General features: G+C 38.6%; 1 protein-coding gene across 6 annotated transcripts in view; it reads left to right on the top strand.

The window, feature by feature from the left end:
• Window positions 1-18,212, top strand: part of SCML2 (Scm polycomb group protein like 2) — a 70,946-nt gene that overhangs the window by 33,926 nt on the left and 18,808 nt on the right. For all 6 annotated transcript variants that reach the window (XM_053970882.1, XM_053970884.1, XM_053970885.1 and 3 more), the window contains 3 exons: window positions 536-624; window positions 2,062-2,305; window positions 14,226-14,476. In XM_053970882.1, coding sequence (XP_053826857.1) covers window positions 536-624; window positions 2,062-2,305; window positions 14,226-14,476 — 584 coding nt within the window. The remainder of the gene's footprint in view (window positions 1-535; window positions 625-2,061; window positions 2,306-14,225; window positions 14,477-18,212) is intronic.

Below are 18,212 nucleotides of genomic sequence, written 5' to 3' on the forward strand. Positions count from 1 at the left end.
CTTTTTTTTTTTTGTTCACTCTTAGTCATACTTGTTTTTATGGCTATTTATGTATTTATTTTAATGAGAGAAGGAAGAAAAAAACCAATTCCACTGTTTTTTTGTCTGTGGTTTGGTGAAAGAATAACAAGATTCTCAAAAATAAAAAAAGTATCTTCTCAATAAATGAGCTAGAACCTGAAGAGAAAGCTAGGTGCTTGTGCCAGGGCAGTTCCTCTGGACCAGATACTCTGTAGGACAACCTAATGGTCTCCTGTACTAGGACTTGCATGTCATTAAATCCTAGAAATTAATCTGTAATGCCTGACGTTATGATGAGTGATTTTGCAGGCAAGTCACTCAGAATGGAAACGAATCACACAGCTTTCTGCAGCTGCAGCAACCATGTTAATTTCTTCCTAGCTGCTTCTATTTTGGCCAAGTCTGAAATAGAGGGAATGAGGCATTAGTGAAACGGACTTTATAACCTTTTTCTCCTGTTGTATTTTACAAACTGGAAGTAGGGCTGTTTGTTTGGATTTTTGTTTGTCCTCAGGGTTCCAGATGAATGCATCCTCTTGGCCAATGTTTCTCTTAAGAACTCTCAATGGAGCTGAAATGGCACCTGCAGCATTCTTTAAGAAGGTAAGAAGAAAGGCTTTTCTAGTAAACAACTTCTTATCAATTGGTCCATGGTTACATTTTTTAATGAGGATGCTAAGATATTACCCTGTTGTCTGCAGCAAAGACAGGGAAGGCAAGACTGTTATTTAAAATTACTTTGAAATGGATTGACATGCTATGGAACTAGACAGAAAGGAATCTGCTTCTAGTCCTTAGAGAGGGCTGTTTCTTTTCCTGAGCTGAGACTTCAAAGTATGGTGTGCTATTTAGAAAAATTGTGTTTGCTCCTTTTTTGTCTCATGGATTTTAGATAAAGTGCATATCACATTTCTTAACAGCACTGTGGTCATATGAATGTGCACAGGAGTAAAAAAGTCAATGGGGAATGAGACCTATTGGAATACAGTAGTGCTTGGAAAGGTTTTGTTAAACATTTTCATTGGGCACACACTCATCATTTAAAATGTAGTGAGAAAGTAGTTGAAAATAGCATAAAAAGCCATTCAGGTTTTTAAACATGACTCTTGAGTAAGTTACTGTGAAATATGGAAAATTATGTAAAAGTAACAGTAATATTAAAATTACTTGGTTCAATTTTTTGTTGAGGTGATAAAACCCTGTTGTTATACTGATTGTGTTCTTTTTGGATACTGAGAGTGGTACTAAGAGGTATGTCAGCAAATCAAACAGTTGGGTTTAGGCCTGCGATCACATTACTTGATGTTAACTTCATATAATTACAATTTTTTTTAGATAAGATAAAATACATTTTCTGAGGCGTGATGAGCCACGCTTCTTTGTGCTAGCCTGCAGCACATCTGAGATGGGCTTGGATAATAAGGTTCTTGAGGCTGAGGTGGTAATTTGTGTTCTGTCAGATCACAACTCCTGCTGTGGAGTCACACTTACACCGGTCGCATTCACTTGATTTTTGTTTTTCTTTTGTCCACTTGGAATTGGTCTAAGGCCAGCTGAGTTAACAGAGGCCTATAAATAATGTCCAATGCTAATGAATTTTTCATGGATTAATTGAGAGGTAAAGCTTTTACCAGACAGTTATCAGTCCCCAGAAATACCCATGCTCTGCAAACCTCTTCTTTATTAGCATGTAATAATTTCATTTTAGTGTCTTGGCTGTCTTGCTGCCCAGACATAATGTATTGGTTGCAACCTATTGCTTATGTAAATACTTCTATCAGGGTCTTTCTGTCATAGAGAATTTTACTAATTATCCCAGCTGTGTTTGGGGGAATAGAATGAAGATTTTTGTAGTGCAGAAGAGCAAAGGCAAATTTGAAATACGACTGAGTTTCCTTGAATGTGTTTCTATAATTTCCTGAGAGTAGTGACTATAAGTAGGTAAGAATGTTGAGGAAAAATAAAGAGCTGCTACTTAGTTTTGGTTCTTTTTCAAGAGGTCATAGAAATACAAATATTCTACCATGCTTATTTTTGCAGGAACCACCAAAACCTGTGCCAAACTGCTTTAAAGTTGGAATGAAACTTGAAGCTATAGATAGAAAGAACCCATACCTGATTTGCCCAGCAACCATTGGAGATGTTAAAGGAGATGAAGTTTTTGTTACATTTGATGGTTGGAGAGGAGCATTTGACTATTGGTGCAGGTGTGATTCTCGAGATATTTTCCCAGTCGGATGGTGTAGCTTGACAGGAGATGCATTACAACCACCAGGGAACAATGGTAAGATGACTAATAATACTGCTTAATTGTTTTTCTCCTCAATTACAGCAGAATTTTAAAAACCAGCTGGCTATATGCAGATAAGACTGAAGATTTGATTAGTGAGTAGCAGACGAGGATGAAATGTTGTTGAGTTTTCTTTATGTAGCTTAAAGCTAATAGAAATTGCTGGGAAACAATTTTTGCCTGCTCATAGTATCTCTGGGAACATGTTTTATTTAATACTGTTAGGAGGACTTCTGATGACCTCTAATTTTTGTGTGCTTGTAAAGAATCTTGAACTAGATTTGCTGTTTGTATTACTGATAGACACATGCTCCTGTTTCGTGATACTAATATATTGGCTGCTGCAGCACTTTTTGTTATACTAACTGCTAAGTAAAGTAAAGTAGTCTTTGCTTCTGTGATGATTGCAGGTCTAAACTATATATTTGATGTTTCTTCTTTCATACTCAAAAAAATCTGTCTTGCAGCTGCCTATTCTGAATGCTTTGTCATCCTTTTGCCTTTAGGAATGTTTGTTGATCAGGTGAGAGTGTCTCTTTAACTAATGGCCACTTTATGAATAACTCTCTACCTTAAAATGAAGAGAAATAGCATGAAGAGGGATATCCCTCACTGTAATCCCTTTGCTACTCTGGAACTGCTTGTCAGGTTTCTGTACTGTAAAGCTTTTCTGTTGAACTGTTTGAGCTTTTCCATCATTGTCCCATAAAAATTGTCAGGAAGAGAGGTTTTGAAGGAGTGGAATAATATTTTAATTAATTTCTTTATTAACCAAAATGATTTGTTCTCAGTGAGAATTTTCATAGCTGGTGTTAGGTGAGTAAGGAACAAATAGATTGGTGTCACAGAACTCTCACTTGGAAGTAGGAAAGGAACAGAAGCAAGAAGGCAAGAAATCAGTAATGTTTCCTGGCCTTTCCATCCCCATTCTTTCTCTCAGTCTTTTGCTAGCAGATCAAGAACTGTATAGAAAATCTAACTGGAATTAACTAAGGGTACCTCTGCATCCTTGCTCTCAACCTGCCTGTCTGAAGTTGCTACCAGGGGTCAAAGTACCTGGAATCGCATTTAGTCCATTCTGGCAGATTTCAGCAAAGGAGTAACTCTGTGTGTTGCTGTACTGTCCAAAATGATCTGCTGATACAAACCTGCAGTGAGAGGGAAGGGGAAAGTCAGGTGAGGATGATGGACATTGGATTAGAAGTCATCTAATAGGTACCACACTGACCTTACTCTTAATGTTTCTGTGCTCTCAATCGCTAAAGTGTCTTTCTCAGCTTCTTCAGGAGGTTGACCTTGTCTTGGGAGATCATGAATGAGATGTGTTATTACGCTTAAGTTAACTGTTTCTTTGCTGTGGGGGTGACTGTGCACTGGAACAGATTGCTCAGAGAAGCTGTGGAGTCTCCCTCACTGGAGATATTCCAGAGCTGTCTGGACATGACCCCATGCCATGTGTTCTGGGATGACCTTGCTTGAGCAGGGAGGTTGGACCAGATGACCCACTGTGGTCCCTTCCAACTTGACCCATTCTGTGGTACACAAGAGGGGCTGTGTAAATAAGTGGCATAGAATTTTTAAAATCTATTTTTGTGAGTTTAGATTACTGAGTCCAATTTCATCTTCTGGGAAGAATATTATTAATTTGTTTAGTCTACTCCAATTTCACTGCTGGAAAGCCAGCGATATTTTGAGGTAAGACATCCAGAATTTTTTCTTTGCTGATTAGTGCTTGATAGAGCTCAAAGTTGTTTGACAGTAAGTAAAGCTGGTTATGTAATCCAGTTCTTCAGGTAATAAACCAAACAAAATTCAGACTTGAAATATCTATCCAGTTAGGATACTATTGTTTTGTAATGAGAAGCAAAAACACTCCAGGCATTAATAAAATCTGAAGCAAGGTTCTTACAGACTTGTAGTTAAAACTGAGAATTTTGGACATGTAATAGAAACTGAGTGCAGAGAGGTGCAGGCTGGAGTGTTTTTCATTTTTGTTTCCAAAAGTGAGCCCAAAGTTAACTGCAGTTTTATTGAAATTGTGTATTCATTTTTCCCCATTCTGAGCATAAATAATTTGTTATTTCTATTTTGCTTTGTGTTGTTATTTTTATTTATTTTATATTTTATGTCTGTATGTTTTAGACACACTTGTTGAATTTACATATCTGGATAAAATATTTTTTGCTCTCAGGTTAGGTTTTTCACTGTTACTTGATTGCTACTGAGCCATTAAAGAGCTGCAATGACAATCCTTTATTAAGATTTAAATAATAGTTTCAAGAAGAGTATAATCAAGTAGTTTGAATTCAGAAATATGATGATGTCAGGATTCTTCATTACATCACACTAACATTGACTACTCCTGTTAGGGGAGAAAATATTAGGTAATAAGTACTACATTGCAGAAATTCCTTGAAGTGTTGTTCTGGTCTGGACCTTTTTTCTGCTGGTTACCTCAATATTTCTGGCTTGAATTTCTGCAATAGAAAGTGAAAATAATTGATTTAAGAGTGGCTTGAATTCCAGAGTGAATATGAAAGTATTCTTGATTTTTGTAAAGCTGAAAGCATTTAAATGTGTTAAATAACTACTAAGAGGGCTGAAAAAAGCACCTCGGATTTTAGTGAACGTGCAAAGCCAATATCCTGCAATCTAAATATGAAAGTGATAGATGATGCTTTAAATTTCTTTCATACCTAGGATAACAATTTCCTGCCATGAGATGTATTTTGGGGTCTAATTTAACCTTTTGAAAGAGAGATTAAATGCAGTTAAGGGAGACAGTATGAAAATTAGGGAAGATTGTATTTCAACTGTCTACTGGCTTAGCCTTTTAGGATGCCCAGAGAGAATGTAGGACCTCTGCCATGGGAGATGTTTAAGAACAGGCTTCTAGGATGTGAGTTACTCAGACCAGATTATGTGTTGTTTTTACTCTTTTTATCTGTATATTCTGTACCTCTCATTGGTATTAGACAGCTCATGAACTAAGATAAAAGATAATACAGAGATGCTAGGTGAAAAGTTGTTTTGGACCAACTGTTGATAGCCTTCAGGCCCTAATATTTGTGTTTATGTTTTGTCTTTGGTCCTTATCAGAAGATGTGACTTCAGTGGACCTGGCTGGATGTCAGGATATGTGCACAGTGGTATGAAATGTACCATTCACTATTTATACTATCAGAAGATGTGCTTAGCTAATATTGTAGTTTGTGTCATTAGAAATAGCTCTGATAGTACTAATTGGTTATGTATGGTTTGACTTCAGGGCTTGATGTTGGCTTGGCCTGCTGCCTCAAGGTTTATATTTTAAGGATGCAATAGATTGTTTTCTCTGTGTCTCTTGGTCATTTAAATGCTTTTAGAGATGACTAAAAAACACATAAACAGTATTGTGAAAAGTACCTAATGAAAGAGATGGACATGGTAATGTCTGTGCTGGACCAGTCTGAAGGACCATCTGTTCTTGAAGGCTTTCTCCAGCACTGGCTGAAAGCAGATGTCTGAAGAAAAGCATAAGCACATAGGAGACAGGTTTGCACAAGTGTTCCTAGTATCTGTCCATCTGCAGCCCAGCTCCTTCCAAGCCCAGAATAATGCTTTTATGCTGATTACCTTCTCAGGTACTCAGCATAAAAGGGGAGGAACTCGATCTAACCTGTTCTATTATATACTGGAGCCATCTGAATTTCTAGCACCTACAACATCCTTTTTAGCACCTAGAACATAAGGTGTTCTCTACTTGAGTATATTTTTTGTGGAAAAGGAGATATTCCTTTTCCTTGCTGGTAATTTCATTTGTTGTCCTTGGTTTCTTGTACTGAAACAGGTTCTCGTACTTTCAGTACTTTTACAGGAAGATTTTGGTTTTGTTGTTCAGGGATCAGTTTTATTCCTCTGGTCACTCTTGTTGTTCTGTACTGTTTCCTTCTCACTTACAGCATTTTTGAGCCACTGGATCCAGAAGTTCACATATGGAAACTTAGTGACATAGTGGTGCCTTTTGTTATGTTTTCTGTTCCTTCCATGATTATTCATTAAATGGTATTTGGGATTTTTGGACTTATACTGATATTGTTTGACTCCTTCGAGTGAGTATGACTGCAAAATAAATTCAGTATTGTTGTTTTAGTGTTACCTTCTGCATTTGCTCATTCTGAAATTTGGTCATCTCTTGGGTCCCTGTAACTTCTGCTTTTGATATACTTTAAGAAGGCTTTTAAAGTTTTATATCTTCTGCATGTTTTTTATTCACTCTTTTTCTAGGCCAAATGTATTGGACTTCTCTATTTAACCACAATAGATTGTAATTTTTATTTTACTCGGTTGAATAATAGAAATCTGTTACTATACCCAAGAATATTCTTGATATTCATGTATTGCTTTTGTAGCTTGTTGTATTTTGAGGCTTATGATTGAAGTAAGCAGCAGGTGACTGGAGATTGCCAGAACAATTTCTATTTGCTTTTTCTGTATAAATTCATTTTACTGTTTAGCTATTACATGTAATAGCTTAGGCAACCCACCTTTTTATTCATAATAGAAGTAAAATCTTTTTCATAAAAGAGAGAAAACAAAAGAATGACTGGGGACAAGCCATGTGGGAAACAATAAGTAAAGCAAAGATTGACTTCAGTATTAAGTAGTATCTATCTATAGATGTGAACAGCATCTGGAAAGAAGGGGATCAGTTTCTATATATCAACGATCCCCCCAGCCTTACAAAGCTGGGTTTTTGAAGGATAAAGGTGATGCAAAGAACTCAAAATGTAGGAACTGCTCTCTGTGCTCTAAAAATTTGGGAGGCCAAAGGAAGATGATAAAATAATGTTAAAAAACCAACCAAAAACGTGATACACTGTAATTTTTACCATAAGTCATATTCTTTCTTTCCCTCTCCTCTGTCTCCCCCTCTTCCTCATCCTGTGTCCCATCATTGCTTTTCTCCTAATTTAGTGCATTTATTGGCAGAGAGAGCAATCTTCTTTCATTATGCTAATCAGAGTGTTGATGTTAAAGGTCTCCTTCTAAAACTGTTTGCTGCAAAAGAGCAGTACAGGCTCAAGCAGAGATTTAAAAGTACCTTATTTGTCTATTTTATGATTTCTTAGTTTTATATAACTTTCAGTCATTTTCTCAATGTTTACTTTGTGCAGATTTTACCAAGCTAGATACTAGAGATGGTCTTCTCTGTTGATGAAATTATGTAAAAATAAGGTCTGTTATGTTTTCAGCTGAGTTGTGCACAAATGTGCAACATCAGTACAAACTTAAGTGTTTGCCCTGTTTGCAGATGAAACAAAAGTGTTAAAACTTTATACAAAGCTGTAGTAAGATCTGTGAAGACTCTGTGATACTTAGAGTAGCCAAAAAATCAGATAAACCTGGTAATTAAGTTTCATTAAAGAAAAAAAAAAGTGAAGTGGTACAATTTCATACTGCTGGAGGTTTTATTTTTCTGTCAGTGCAGCCAGCTTCTCTTCATGAGCAGATCACAGTTGTTAAATCAGGCACACACAGTAAGCAGATTTATGCTGTCTTCAGAATTGTACATTAAAAACTCCTCAGTGCTTCAGGCTAAAACCTGATTTGCCACATTCTCTCAAATGTTAAGCTTTTTTTATTTGGGATTAATGTTTCTTGACATCTTGCAGCAAGGCTTGGATAGTGCTGCTACAGGGCAGTAATCACTTAAGAAAAAATAAAGGTTTTGCCTTTCCCAAAGATGTGACCTTATTGTAAGTCTGGATTCCCTGTCATCTTACCATGTTTATTTATAAGGTAATTGTAATTTTCTTGTAAATTGGAAGTACTCCAACACATGTATTTTTGACTGCTACATGGACTTTTTTTTTTTTTATTTGCTCTTGTTTGGGTCTTATGGACACTGTGGGTATTTCGGTATACTCTAAACAGAAAGTTGTACTACTGTACAGACCTCCCACCTGCAGCTTGAGTCATAAAAGACCCTACTCCTACTCCTGTGGGGACTAAGCAGTAAAAGACCCTACTCCTGTGGGGACTAAGCAGTAACCTAGGTGTGCCAAGCCACAGCAAATGGTTGTGGTGTCCTGCTAGTGGATGTGATTGAGTAGATATTCTCCAAATCTGTGTTAATAGCTATAAGCTATGTCCAGAATATCAGTGCTGTCATTCAGATGGCTGAGACAAAACAAATTGTTGCATTGTACTATCCATGCTCTGTGTGTCTTTTTTTTTCCCCTGGAAGCTTGTTACATTGTATTATGTCATTTTGGGCCCACCATTCATCCTGTTTATGCTATCTGGGGAAAAATAATGGCAAAACCAGAGCAGAATCAGTAATGATTGGGTAAAAAGTCAGGTTGTTAAATTTGTACCCAGTGTGTAGAGCTGTGTCTTGCCAGGCTTATTGACAGATTAATCATGAGCACATCTAAGTTCACTTCATGTAACTCAAGTTGATGTTGTTTGTTTTGATAGTTCAAGTTATTTGCTTGCTCTCTTGCTTGTCTTCCTTCCAGATTATCAACAAAATATAGGGGTGTTTTTGTTGGGATTTGTCTGGTTTGTGTTTTTTGCTAATGTAGTTGCAATGGCAATGCTTGTTGAAGGATGAGACTAGAAGCTGGCTTTTCACAGTTCTTGGTTTCTGGGGACTAACTGAAAAGATCTTCCAGAAGTCTTTCTTTTGTTTTGCCTGTAACCCTCCAAGTCCCACATATTCCCTGCCCCATGTTAGCTCATAAAAGTTGGGGTTTTTTTTGGAAATGATGAGTGTTAATTTGGTTAGTAGCGGGTTTTGATGGATCTTAAATGGCATTTTCAGTGGTCATGTCTGTAGGGGCTGGCTTGCCTACATCTTAAAAATGTGGCAGACTGGGGTGAAGGACTGAGGGGACTGAAGGTGCTACAGTGCTGCCTGGGGAGGTCACTGGGAGAGGAATGCTTTTTTTTCCCTTTAATCCATTTTTGTCTTACCTTGCTTGGCAGCCTCCATTTTGCCTTTCAGTCCTGAGTAAGGTAGGCTAAAAATTTTCACAGAAGACAGAGACTTTTTATTTCTTTTATTATATTGGTAACAGAAGCTAAAATCTAGAAATAAGAAAATTTCAAGCTGTAGTGTCCATGTCTTGCCAGCGTGGATGTTGAAGTTTCCAAGTGTGATGTTGCTTTTTATATAGCAGAATAATGACTTATACCTGATTTTGTATTATAGCAACATATCAATTAGTATCTCACAGCTACCTCATAACCAGAAGTCATCCAAACACAGATAGGAAGAGGTGGAATGTATTACAGATAGTTACGCTTTTGTATGGCTCTGTTGTTCAATTGAGACATAAGGACATAAATTTTTATAATCCTTGGCAGTAAGCTGTTTTGAAAAATTGCTAATCTTTTCCACCTTCTTTGCCAGTTGTCAAAACTATAATGATAATAACTGACTGTATTAAAGAAGGTTAGTTTTGTAGTTAAGACTCCAGGCTAGAACTCAGCAGCTATGTTTCCATTACTTCTCCTGTGGAATGCTCACATGGATTAAGGGTAAGTTGCTAAACCTCTTTGCCTCAATGTTTTTTGTCTGTACATGACAGAAGGACAAAGCCTTTATGTTCTCAGAAGAACATTGGCTTTATATTTTGGACAGAGGAACAATACTACAGTACAAATAGAATAATTTATCTCTTGAAGGAAAACCTGATTTTAAAAGTGAAGTACTTTTTTTACTGGCCTAATTGGCACGTTCACCTCAGGTAGAAATTCTTTGTTCACAGAATGCATGGCAGTGAGCCCCTACCTTGCTTTGTGTAATTTCCCATCAGTTGTTTTAAGTCTTGTTTTGTAATTGTTGTTCTGTGGCACTAGCTGAATGGGAGATTTATATTGTTTAAATATTACAAATCTGAACCTTTTTTTCGCACTGCTTTTCGTAAAAACATGGAGTGAAACTGTCACTGCTGATTTTTTGAGGGAATTTTACTAATTAGAAATGCATGAGAATTCAGGCTTTTGAGCTGTCATCTGTTCCATCCCCTTCCCAAGTACTGGAGGTTTCAGTAGATTCAGATTTCACAGTTGTCTTAAATATGTTACCTATCCTGGCAAGAGCTCTTGGGCATAACATTCTGGGGTCAATTTTGCAGTTCTACCTATGTCTGGGAAGTTTTTCTGCTTCTGCAAGCAGAATTTGGCCCTCATGTGAGGTGTAACCTTTTGGGTCCTTTGAATGCAAATGAGCTCAGTTGATTGCAGTGCATCTGCTTGTTTCAGGGAGGGACTGAGTTGTGGCTGTGCATCTCCAGGTTGTGAGTTACAAAATACAGGATTTGGGGTTTCTCTTACATTAAATACGAGGTTTACAGGTGTTGGGATTCTCACAGAACCGTCTGGGGAGGGAAAGAAAGAATGTTTTGAAGTAGAAGTATTTGAAAGTGTGAAAGCTGTGAGTTACATGAAGGGCTATATACCTATAACCCACACAAATGTGGCAGTATAACTAGAACTCTGTGAACTTTGCAAGTGCTGCTTAGTTGCTAACATTTCTATGGTAAAGTGTATCTGTGTAGTGTGACCTCTGTTCTTCAGTTATTGAGGGTGCCTGTACAGGTTTTGGCTCTAAACAAGATATTTGGGAAGGAAAGCCATGCAATGCATCCCATTCCTGAAACTGGAGAGGCGGATATTTCTGTAGATGAGCAACATGACACAAATGCTTGATTTTGTTTGTGCAAATGAGAGGGCCTTTGTGATGCAAAGCAGCATCCTCAAAAGGCAAATGTGCTTTTTTGGTTGTAAATATCCCAGCTAAATACTGCAGTAATTGCAAGCAGAGCTTGGCATTTTTCCTTTCTATTCTCTTCATCGTTATATTTTAACAAGTTCTCATGAGACTATTAAAATGTCTTAGTTTTTGGAACACGTGGCCTAGTGGGGATAACTCTGTCTACAGATGCAGTGGGTTGGCAGCCTGATTTTGCATGTCTTTTCATTTCCCCCCAGATCCTGTGACCCAGTGTAACCTTTGGTCTCCCTCTGAAGGCCGGGGTGGGGGAAGTATGAGCAGGTGACTGATGATCACTGTCAATACAGCCTGCAGACAATATGGGAATTACTTCAGCAGTCTCCCACTCCCTTGTGCTCCCCCCATCCTCTCTTAAATCAACAAATGCAAATAGCAGCTTCCTCATTTGCTGCTATCTCTGGGATGCTGCCCAGGCAGCATGGGCTTTTTTGTAGTCCTGCCTTTTAAAAAAAGCAGCTTCAGCCCTAGGCAGAAGGAAAAATACCAAGTGATTCTCTGATTCCCCCCGCCCCCTTAATGGTTAATGCTACTCATATTTGATCCTCTGGCATATACAGGTAGGAAGATGCTGAGATAAGGTAGTGCTTGATGTGTGTGGTTCAAGAGAGCAGCAGAAAGTGGCTGGAGCTGTTTGCATTGTTACTCTTTGTCTGGTGAATGTCCTTCTGGAAGGGAATAGGGATTGTCCAGTGTCCAAAACTCATACCTGTGCTCCTAGAACCTGTTGACTTGAAAGTAGTGTGTATTTAACAACAGCTATGTCTTTACTGTGTGAGAATAGAAATGCATTTGCTAAATTTCAGCATAGACAGAAGCACAAAGAATTTGTTAAGCAACATTTCTTTACAAGGTCATGATTGTTTTGTTCTATGCATAATTGTGTGGCACAATAGATAAAAATAGCTGCATTTTATATTGTTGTAGGTATAATGTAATATGTAGTATTGTATTGTACATCATACAGTTGATACTGTTTTGCTTTCCAGATATACAGCTTAATGTGAGTTGTTGTTCAGCAATTCAGGAACATAAGAGTAATGCTGTGCCAGCATTTGGTTAAAATTCTGTTCATCTTATTTTGTCATTGCATATGAACATATGTTTTGGCATACATAAATAAAAGGAAAGTGATCACTTTGTGCATCCAGAAGGTGGTCCTTCTCAGATACCTCAGGATATCAGCTCTGCATTTGATGTATTAGGATTGCAACCAGCATAATGAAGAGATTTCTTCTGCCATTAAGGACTATTAGATTAGTAACTGAATCAGGCAAATAGCAATGTATGTAAATGCTCCTACGGCTTTAGAAATGTGTGTCAGTAGTACTTGTATTTTATAAGGAAATCTGTGTGCACTGTGTATTTAATCTTAGTGAATTTGAAAATAGTGACATTTTATACTGGAAATACTTAATAACAGCTAACTCCTGAATAAAGATACAGGGTTAAAGGAACAGTTGTAAAGCAAGGTGCTGGACTGTTAAGTTGAATATGATTCATACAGTTAGACATTAAAATTGTTACTCAATCTTTAAATATTTTATTTTCTCAATCTCTCATTTCAAAAGTATCTTTGTGGTTTATTTTTTGTTTTACTTGCTTACCAGAAAGCTTCAACATACTAATATTTTCAGGGAAGAAGATTCCAAATTCACAAAAATCCAGAATTAACAGCCCCCTATGCTCCATTTCCAGTACGAATTAGTGCTTTGAGTCAGGCACTGATGACCAACACAGTCAAAGCCTGCTTTAACTCAAACTTCAATACTTCTCTAAGTTATGTCACATTAAGTTTATGGTATTTAAGGTTGGGATAAATCACATTAATTTCACAATCAGCAAGATGCAAAAGGCTGTGATAGGGGCAGTGTGACACTAGAAAGCTGTCTAATTTCAGTGTAAAGGTTTCAAATTATTCAAATTATTCAAATTATTTCAAATATGTCATGTGTTTCTTTCTCATACCTCTCAACAAAGGTGGTTTGATGTCAAAAAGTTTCCCTATTTCATCTTCTACTTACCTGTCCTGCAATTTATGCATCTGTCTGCCTGCCAATGGTTGGACCAACAGAATGGAGGATTTGTCTGCCACAGGGACTTAATATTTGCTTTTTGTTGGCCACAGGCACTGCTGTAGCATGTTGCAGTACATGTTTTCATTAAGGGTGTGTCCTCATGTTCTGTTTGGCATCCTTTTGGTGTTCTAATCTGTCCACTGGGAAGGGAATTGTTAAAAAAAACCCTGTCATTATTTCAGAGAAGAGCGAGTTGGGTGGAAAAGACCTGTTCATTAGGAAGTTTTAATTTAATGAAATCTGGTTACATCTTAGAGGCTCACACCAGATTATAATGCTATCACAGCATATGCATATTGGAGCATATCCAAGTGGATGGATATCTGTTGGGATCTCGTATTGAATTGGAATGGGAGATTAACCCATCTCATGGGAGAAAATCACTTCAGTGTTAAGAATGAAGAAAAATTATACTTCGTGTTTGATTTTTGGAATCCCTTCTTTGAAATGGCACCAGGTAGAAAAATCTGGGTATGGTTATGTGAGCTTAACTTTCTAATCCAGCATCTCAGACAAATACTCATTGAGGACATTTTGCCTGTCATCAGTTTCTCCTTGTCACTGGGATGATTTTCTTTCTGCTCAAAGTTGTTTTGTACCTCCCTAGAAGTAGTTTGCGTGTCTTGTAGTTGTGGAAACTGCTCTTAGCGGAAAAGGGATGTATTATAAGCTGTATAATTTTGTGAAGTATTTTTGAAGGCCTTCTTGATGAATGGCACTTTATAAATTTTGTAATTAAATTATGGGAAGCATTTATAAGGTGAGTGGATTAATTCTTGAGTTTTTTCCCCAATTTTTATTTGAATGTTTTTCTCTTAGGAAAGTCCCTCTAAAAGAATGGGTACAAAGAGTTCTCTCTTTGGCACCAATGAAGTTCTATAATTTCACGCCAGCTACTTAAGTTCAAAGTAAAAAGTATATTCATTTTACAATGTAAATTGTGCAGTACACTTTTATTTTTTTATGCCTTTGTACGCCTTTGTTAGAAAAGTTGCTTTCCATTGTTCATTTTGAGGTTTTCCCCCCCTTCCCTTTTGTTTTTGTTTTTCCTCAGTTTCCATTACAAAGAGCAGTGCAAAAATCCAATCTTCCCCTTCCAAAGTGACCCGGCGTTCAATGCAGTCTCCACAGAAATCTCCTCCAGTACCAGCGCAGCGGGTCAGGAAACCAGGTCGGGGCAAACCCCCTGGACAGTCTGCAGTTCCCAAGAAGGGCAGGTCTCCTAAAAATATTCCCCTGACAAAAAGCACCTCTCATACTGAAAATCTTAAAACAAGGAAAAAAAGTTTAAAACCTGGAAAAAAGGTTAGTCCTTATCTACTACTTTACTTTTTATTGCAAAATTTTGCAGTGAGATTTTTAATTATTATGACTTAATTTTCTATCTTCTCTTCAGCCTTCAGGGCTTTACTGTTTTCAGCAACTGATTACAAGAAAAAAATTAGAATAGCTCTTCTGGAATATTTTAGTATAAGATCCTGTGGATTATTTTATTCCCAAACAAGATTACTATTTTATTTATGGGTGAGTAAATGGTGTTGAAAAATGCTATTCTGAAGTAGAGAGACAGGGAAGCATTTAAACTTTTTTGTTTGAGTTAGTTTGTTACTGAACCATATATATAGCTTGTGTTTCTTGGGGTTTTTTCAGGTTTAGAAACAAAGAATTAAAAACAGTGAGGACTTAATTGCATAATTTAGGCTTCTTAAGCATACAGCTGGATTTGCCAAATGAATCTCGTGGATACTCCCTAATCCTGGAGCTTCTACTAGCATGAAGCAGGAAGCTTCCTTTTCTCTAGATGTGGGCCTAATTCTGCCATGGTCTGAAAGGCATTTCAGACCTTTCTCCTTGCCCAGCTGAGTCAGACCTGGAGTGTTGGCAGCTGCCTGCATCTTCAGCTCTGGTGGAGGTGTTTGTTCAATACACACTGGAACTGTTTGCTCAGGTACACACTGTCCCCTCACCCCACTTCCCACTGCCACTGACGCCAGTGCTGGCAGATGAGCATTCTCCAAGTGAGCCAGTGCAGGGAGCTCAGCTGGTAGACAGCTAGCACAGCATCCATCCCTCCTACTTCCTTCTTTGTCTGCTCCACCCAAAACACAAATGCTACAGCTGCTGCAAGGAAGAATAGGATCACAGCAGGGCAGGCTTAGGGCAATTTGAATTGCTGTGGAAGTACAGTCTATTTTCTGAGGCTTGCTCATGCACAGCAGGCTGTTCAAGAAGAGTAGCAATCCTGCAATGTCTTTCCTCAGGCAATTTGAGTCTGTCCTTGTGCTCCTTCCTGCTTTGCATTAGCACTAGTGAGGAGGTGGAGGGCAGTGCTTTTTCCTGGTGTTTTTTGGGTTTTTTTTTTTTGGTGTTCATTCCCCTTCCCTGCAAACAAGAATCAACCAGTAGAAGTTTCAGGGTTTTTCTCCTCCAGTCTATATCAGTGTAGGCTGTGGGATCTATTCCTAATAATGCATGGGAAGAGGTGGAGTAATGGCAAGGTGGGGATTCTCGCTTCTGGTGATGGTGCTGATCAGTGTGAAGTGCTAGTGAAGTAACATTACTAGAGCATAGCTGGAAACTCTAGTATGAAGCTGGAAGCAGCACTGCACTGAAATGATGTTCACAAGATAAATTATTTTGGGGACCATAAATTGAAAGCTGCGCACTCTGCTGCCTGCCCCTTGCAGTCAGACATCCAAACTGGTAGGCTATTGATGGAATTGGTCTCCAGTTTTTGTTTCCCTCTTACTTGGTGTATAAAAATGCACAGCAACAGAGATTTAAGAGGAGAAAGGTGTTCCTATCCAGCCTTAGCTGGTGGGTGGGGTGTTCTCTGTAAGTCTGGACGGGGCTTTAAAGGACTCCATTGAACACAGGACTGTCATATCTAAAGGCCTTATTCAGGTGTGGCAGGATGTGCATTTTCATGTAAGAATTTTTGCTCTCATTAAGAAGAAATCGAGAGGCTTTATCTATGTTTTGAAACAGTAGTTGGAGGCACCTTGCTATTAGAAGAGGCTTCTGGGCCCTGGGTGTCTGAAAGTATCTGCTTGGAGCATTTGACACCTGGTTTGTGTGAAGTGCTTGGAGGTGCTGTTTGGGGAATGGGTGTTAGTGCTGACATACCCTGTCCTGAGGCAGCAAATCTGAGGTACCTCTATACATTCCTGATTTCCTCTGTGGGACCAGGCAACAGAGAGGTTTTGCAAAGTCTAGGTTTGATACATCTAATTTGGGATTTATACTTTGTTAACTTCAGCGTTAAAAACTTGAAAAATTAGCTCCTTTTGAGAATTCACAGAAGGCTGTTATTGCTTTGGTAAGTGGTTAAATTGCCAAGATGTTATACATATGTGCAAACTTTTCTTTGGACTATTACACCTGTTAGCATAAGGGTAAAGACAGGGTGTGTCTGACAAGAAGTGTAGCCATACAGCCTGTACACCTCACAGTATGTATGCAAATATGCAAGTGGTATGTGCCTAGAGGCTTGAAAGTGCTGGTTTTTTTCCATCCACCCCCCTAGACTGATGCAAAACAAACCCTCTCCAGATGTTGCACTAAATGGTTGTGCTTCAAGTGTAAGCTGGCTATTTGGTGTATTTAGGGACATTGGTATCTGCCTCTCTCTCTGCAGAGTTGTTTGAATTTCTTTGCCCCTTTAGGTTTGTTATGCTGCAGTATTTATCATTTTGCAGATACTAACTTTTATTATACAGCTAGAAATGTTGAACTGTTGCATCATTTTTCTCCTTTAATTAAATTTTTTCTAAGCTCTGTAAGTATGAGATGCATGTTGGATTTTTTCATTTGTTTCTCACAGCTTGCACTGTATGTTTTTACTCTTCCATAATAAAGAAGGAACCTCTGTACATCTTTTTCATTATATTTTAAAAGTACACTTTACATTACAGTGCAAAGAATTTTTTGAGGAAACCCCTTGGTCTGAGCCCTAAATTCAACCCCACAAAAAGAGTTTTTAAGCATGAGGGTGAAGCTGGTGAAGTTGTCCTGGTGGTACAAGCTGTGAGCCCTGCTCTCTGCAGGCAGACAGAGCTGCCATGCCCTCCCAGCTGGCAGGGGCCAGCCAGACGAAGCCACTGTGCCCAGCCCTGCTGGGCTTGTGGCCTGTCTCACGAAACAGCACAGCTCTGGGCTCGCAGCCGGTGCCCGTCATGGGGGGAGCTGCAAAATGAGAGCCTCAGCTGAGCAAGCATAATGTGCTATATTCCCTTCTGAGGGAGAAGGTAGGAAACAGCCAGCTAGTCTCACCACATGTGTGATTTGGTGTGGAGAGTGGATGGTGATTGGGCACTGGAGCAGGCTCCCCAGGGAAGTGGTCGCAGCACCAAGTCTGACAGAGCTTGAGAAGTGTTTGGATGCTCTCAGGCACATGGTGTGATTCTTTGGGTGTCCTGTGCAGGGCCAGGAGTTGGACTCAATGATCCTTTTGGGTCCCTTCCAACTCAGGACATTCTGTGAGTCTGTGAAGTATCTTCCATGTGCACATCTCTTTTCTAAACCCCAGTCCAAACCAAATTAAAACAAAATTCTCTTTTCCTCACGTGGAGAAGGTAATGCACATGGACCAATCTCTTAAGTTGCTGTGCTTTGAACTCCGGTTATCTGTCATATGATAAGCTGCAAATAAGTTTGCTTTGGAAAAGGTTTTGGCAACCAGCATGACTGGATTGTAACTACAGGCTTGTTTGATACCTTGCATGAAGCACCTGAAAATTCCTGGAAGTGATTACTTGAGAATTTCAACCCCTTTGAAACAAGCTGAGGAAAACTACAAGTGCACTGTAATGTTGACACCTAGATGTGACTTAGGTTTTTTATGGCAGTACGTACACAGCCCAACTAACTTACTTGAGCTGTGATAAACCCAGCTGGAAGGGCATGGACAGGAAAATACCCTGAAAGACCTCTTCCTGAGATTTTTAGACGAGTCATGAAGTAGTATATAAAGCTCTTTCTTCTCCCACTTTTTAGGCAAAGGTGGGTTCTTTTCTAAGTCATTTGTCTTCCACCGCATTAC

Source organism: Vidua macroura, chromosome 2, assembly GCF_024509145.1.
Source record: "Vidua macroura isolate BioBank_ID:100142 chromosome 2, ASM2450914v1, whole genome shotgun sequence".
Lineage (NCBI taxonomy): Eukaryota > Metazoa > Chordata > Aves > Passeriformes > Viduidae > Vidua > Vidua macroura.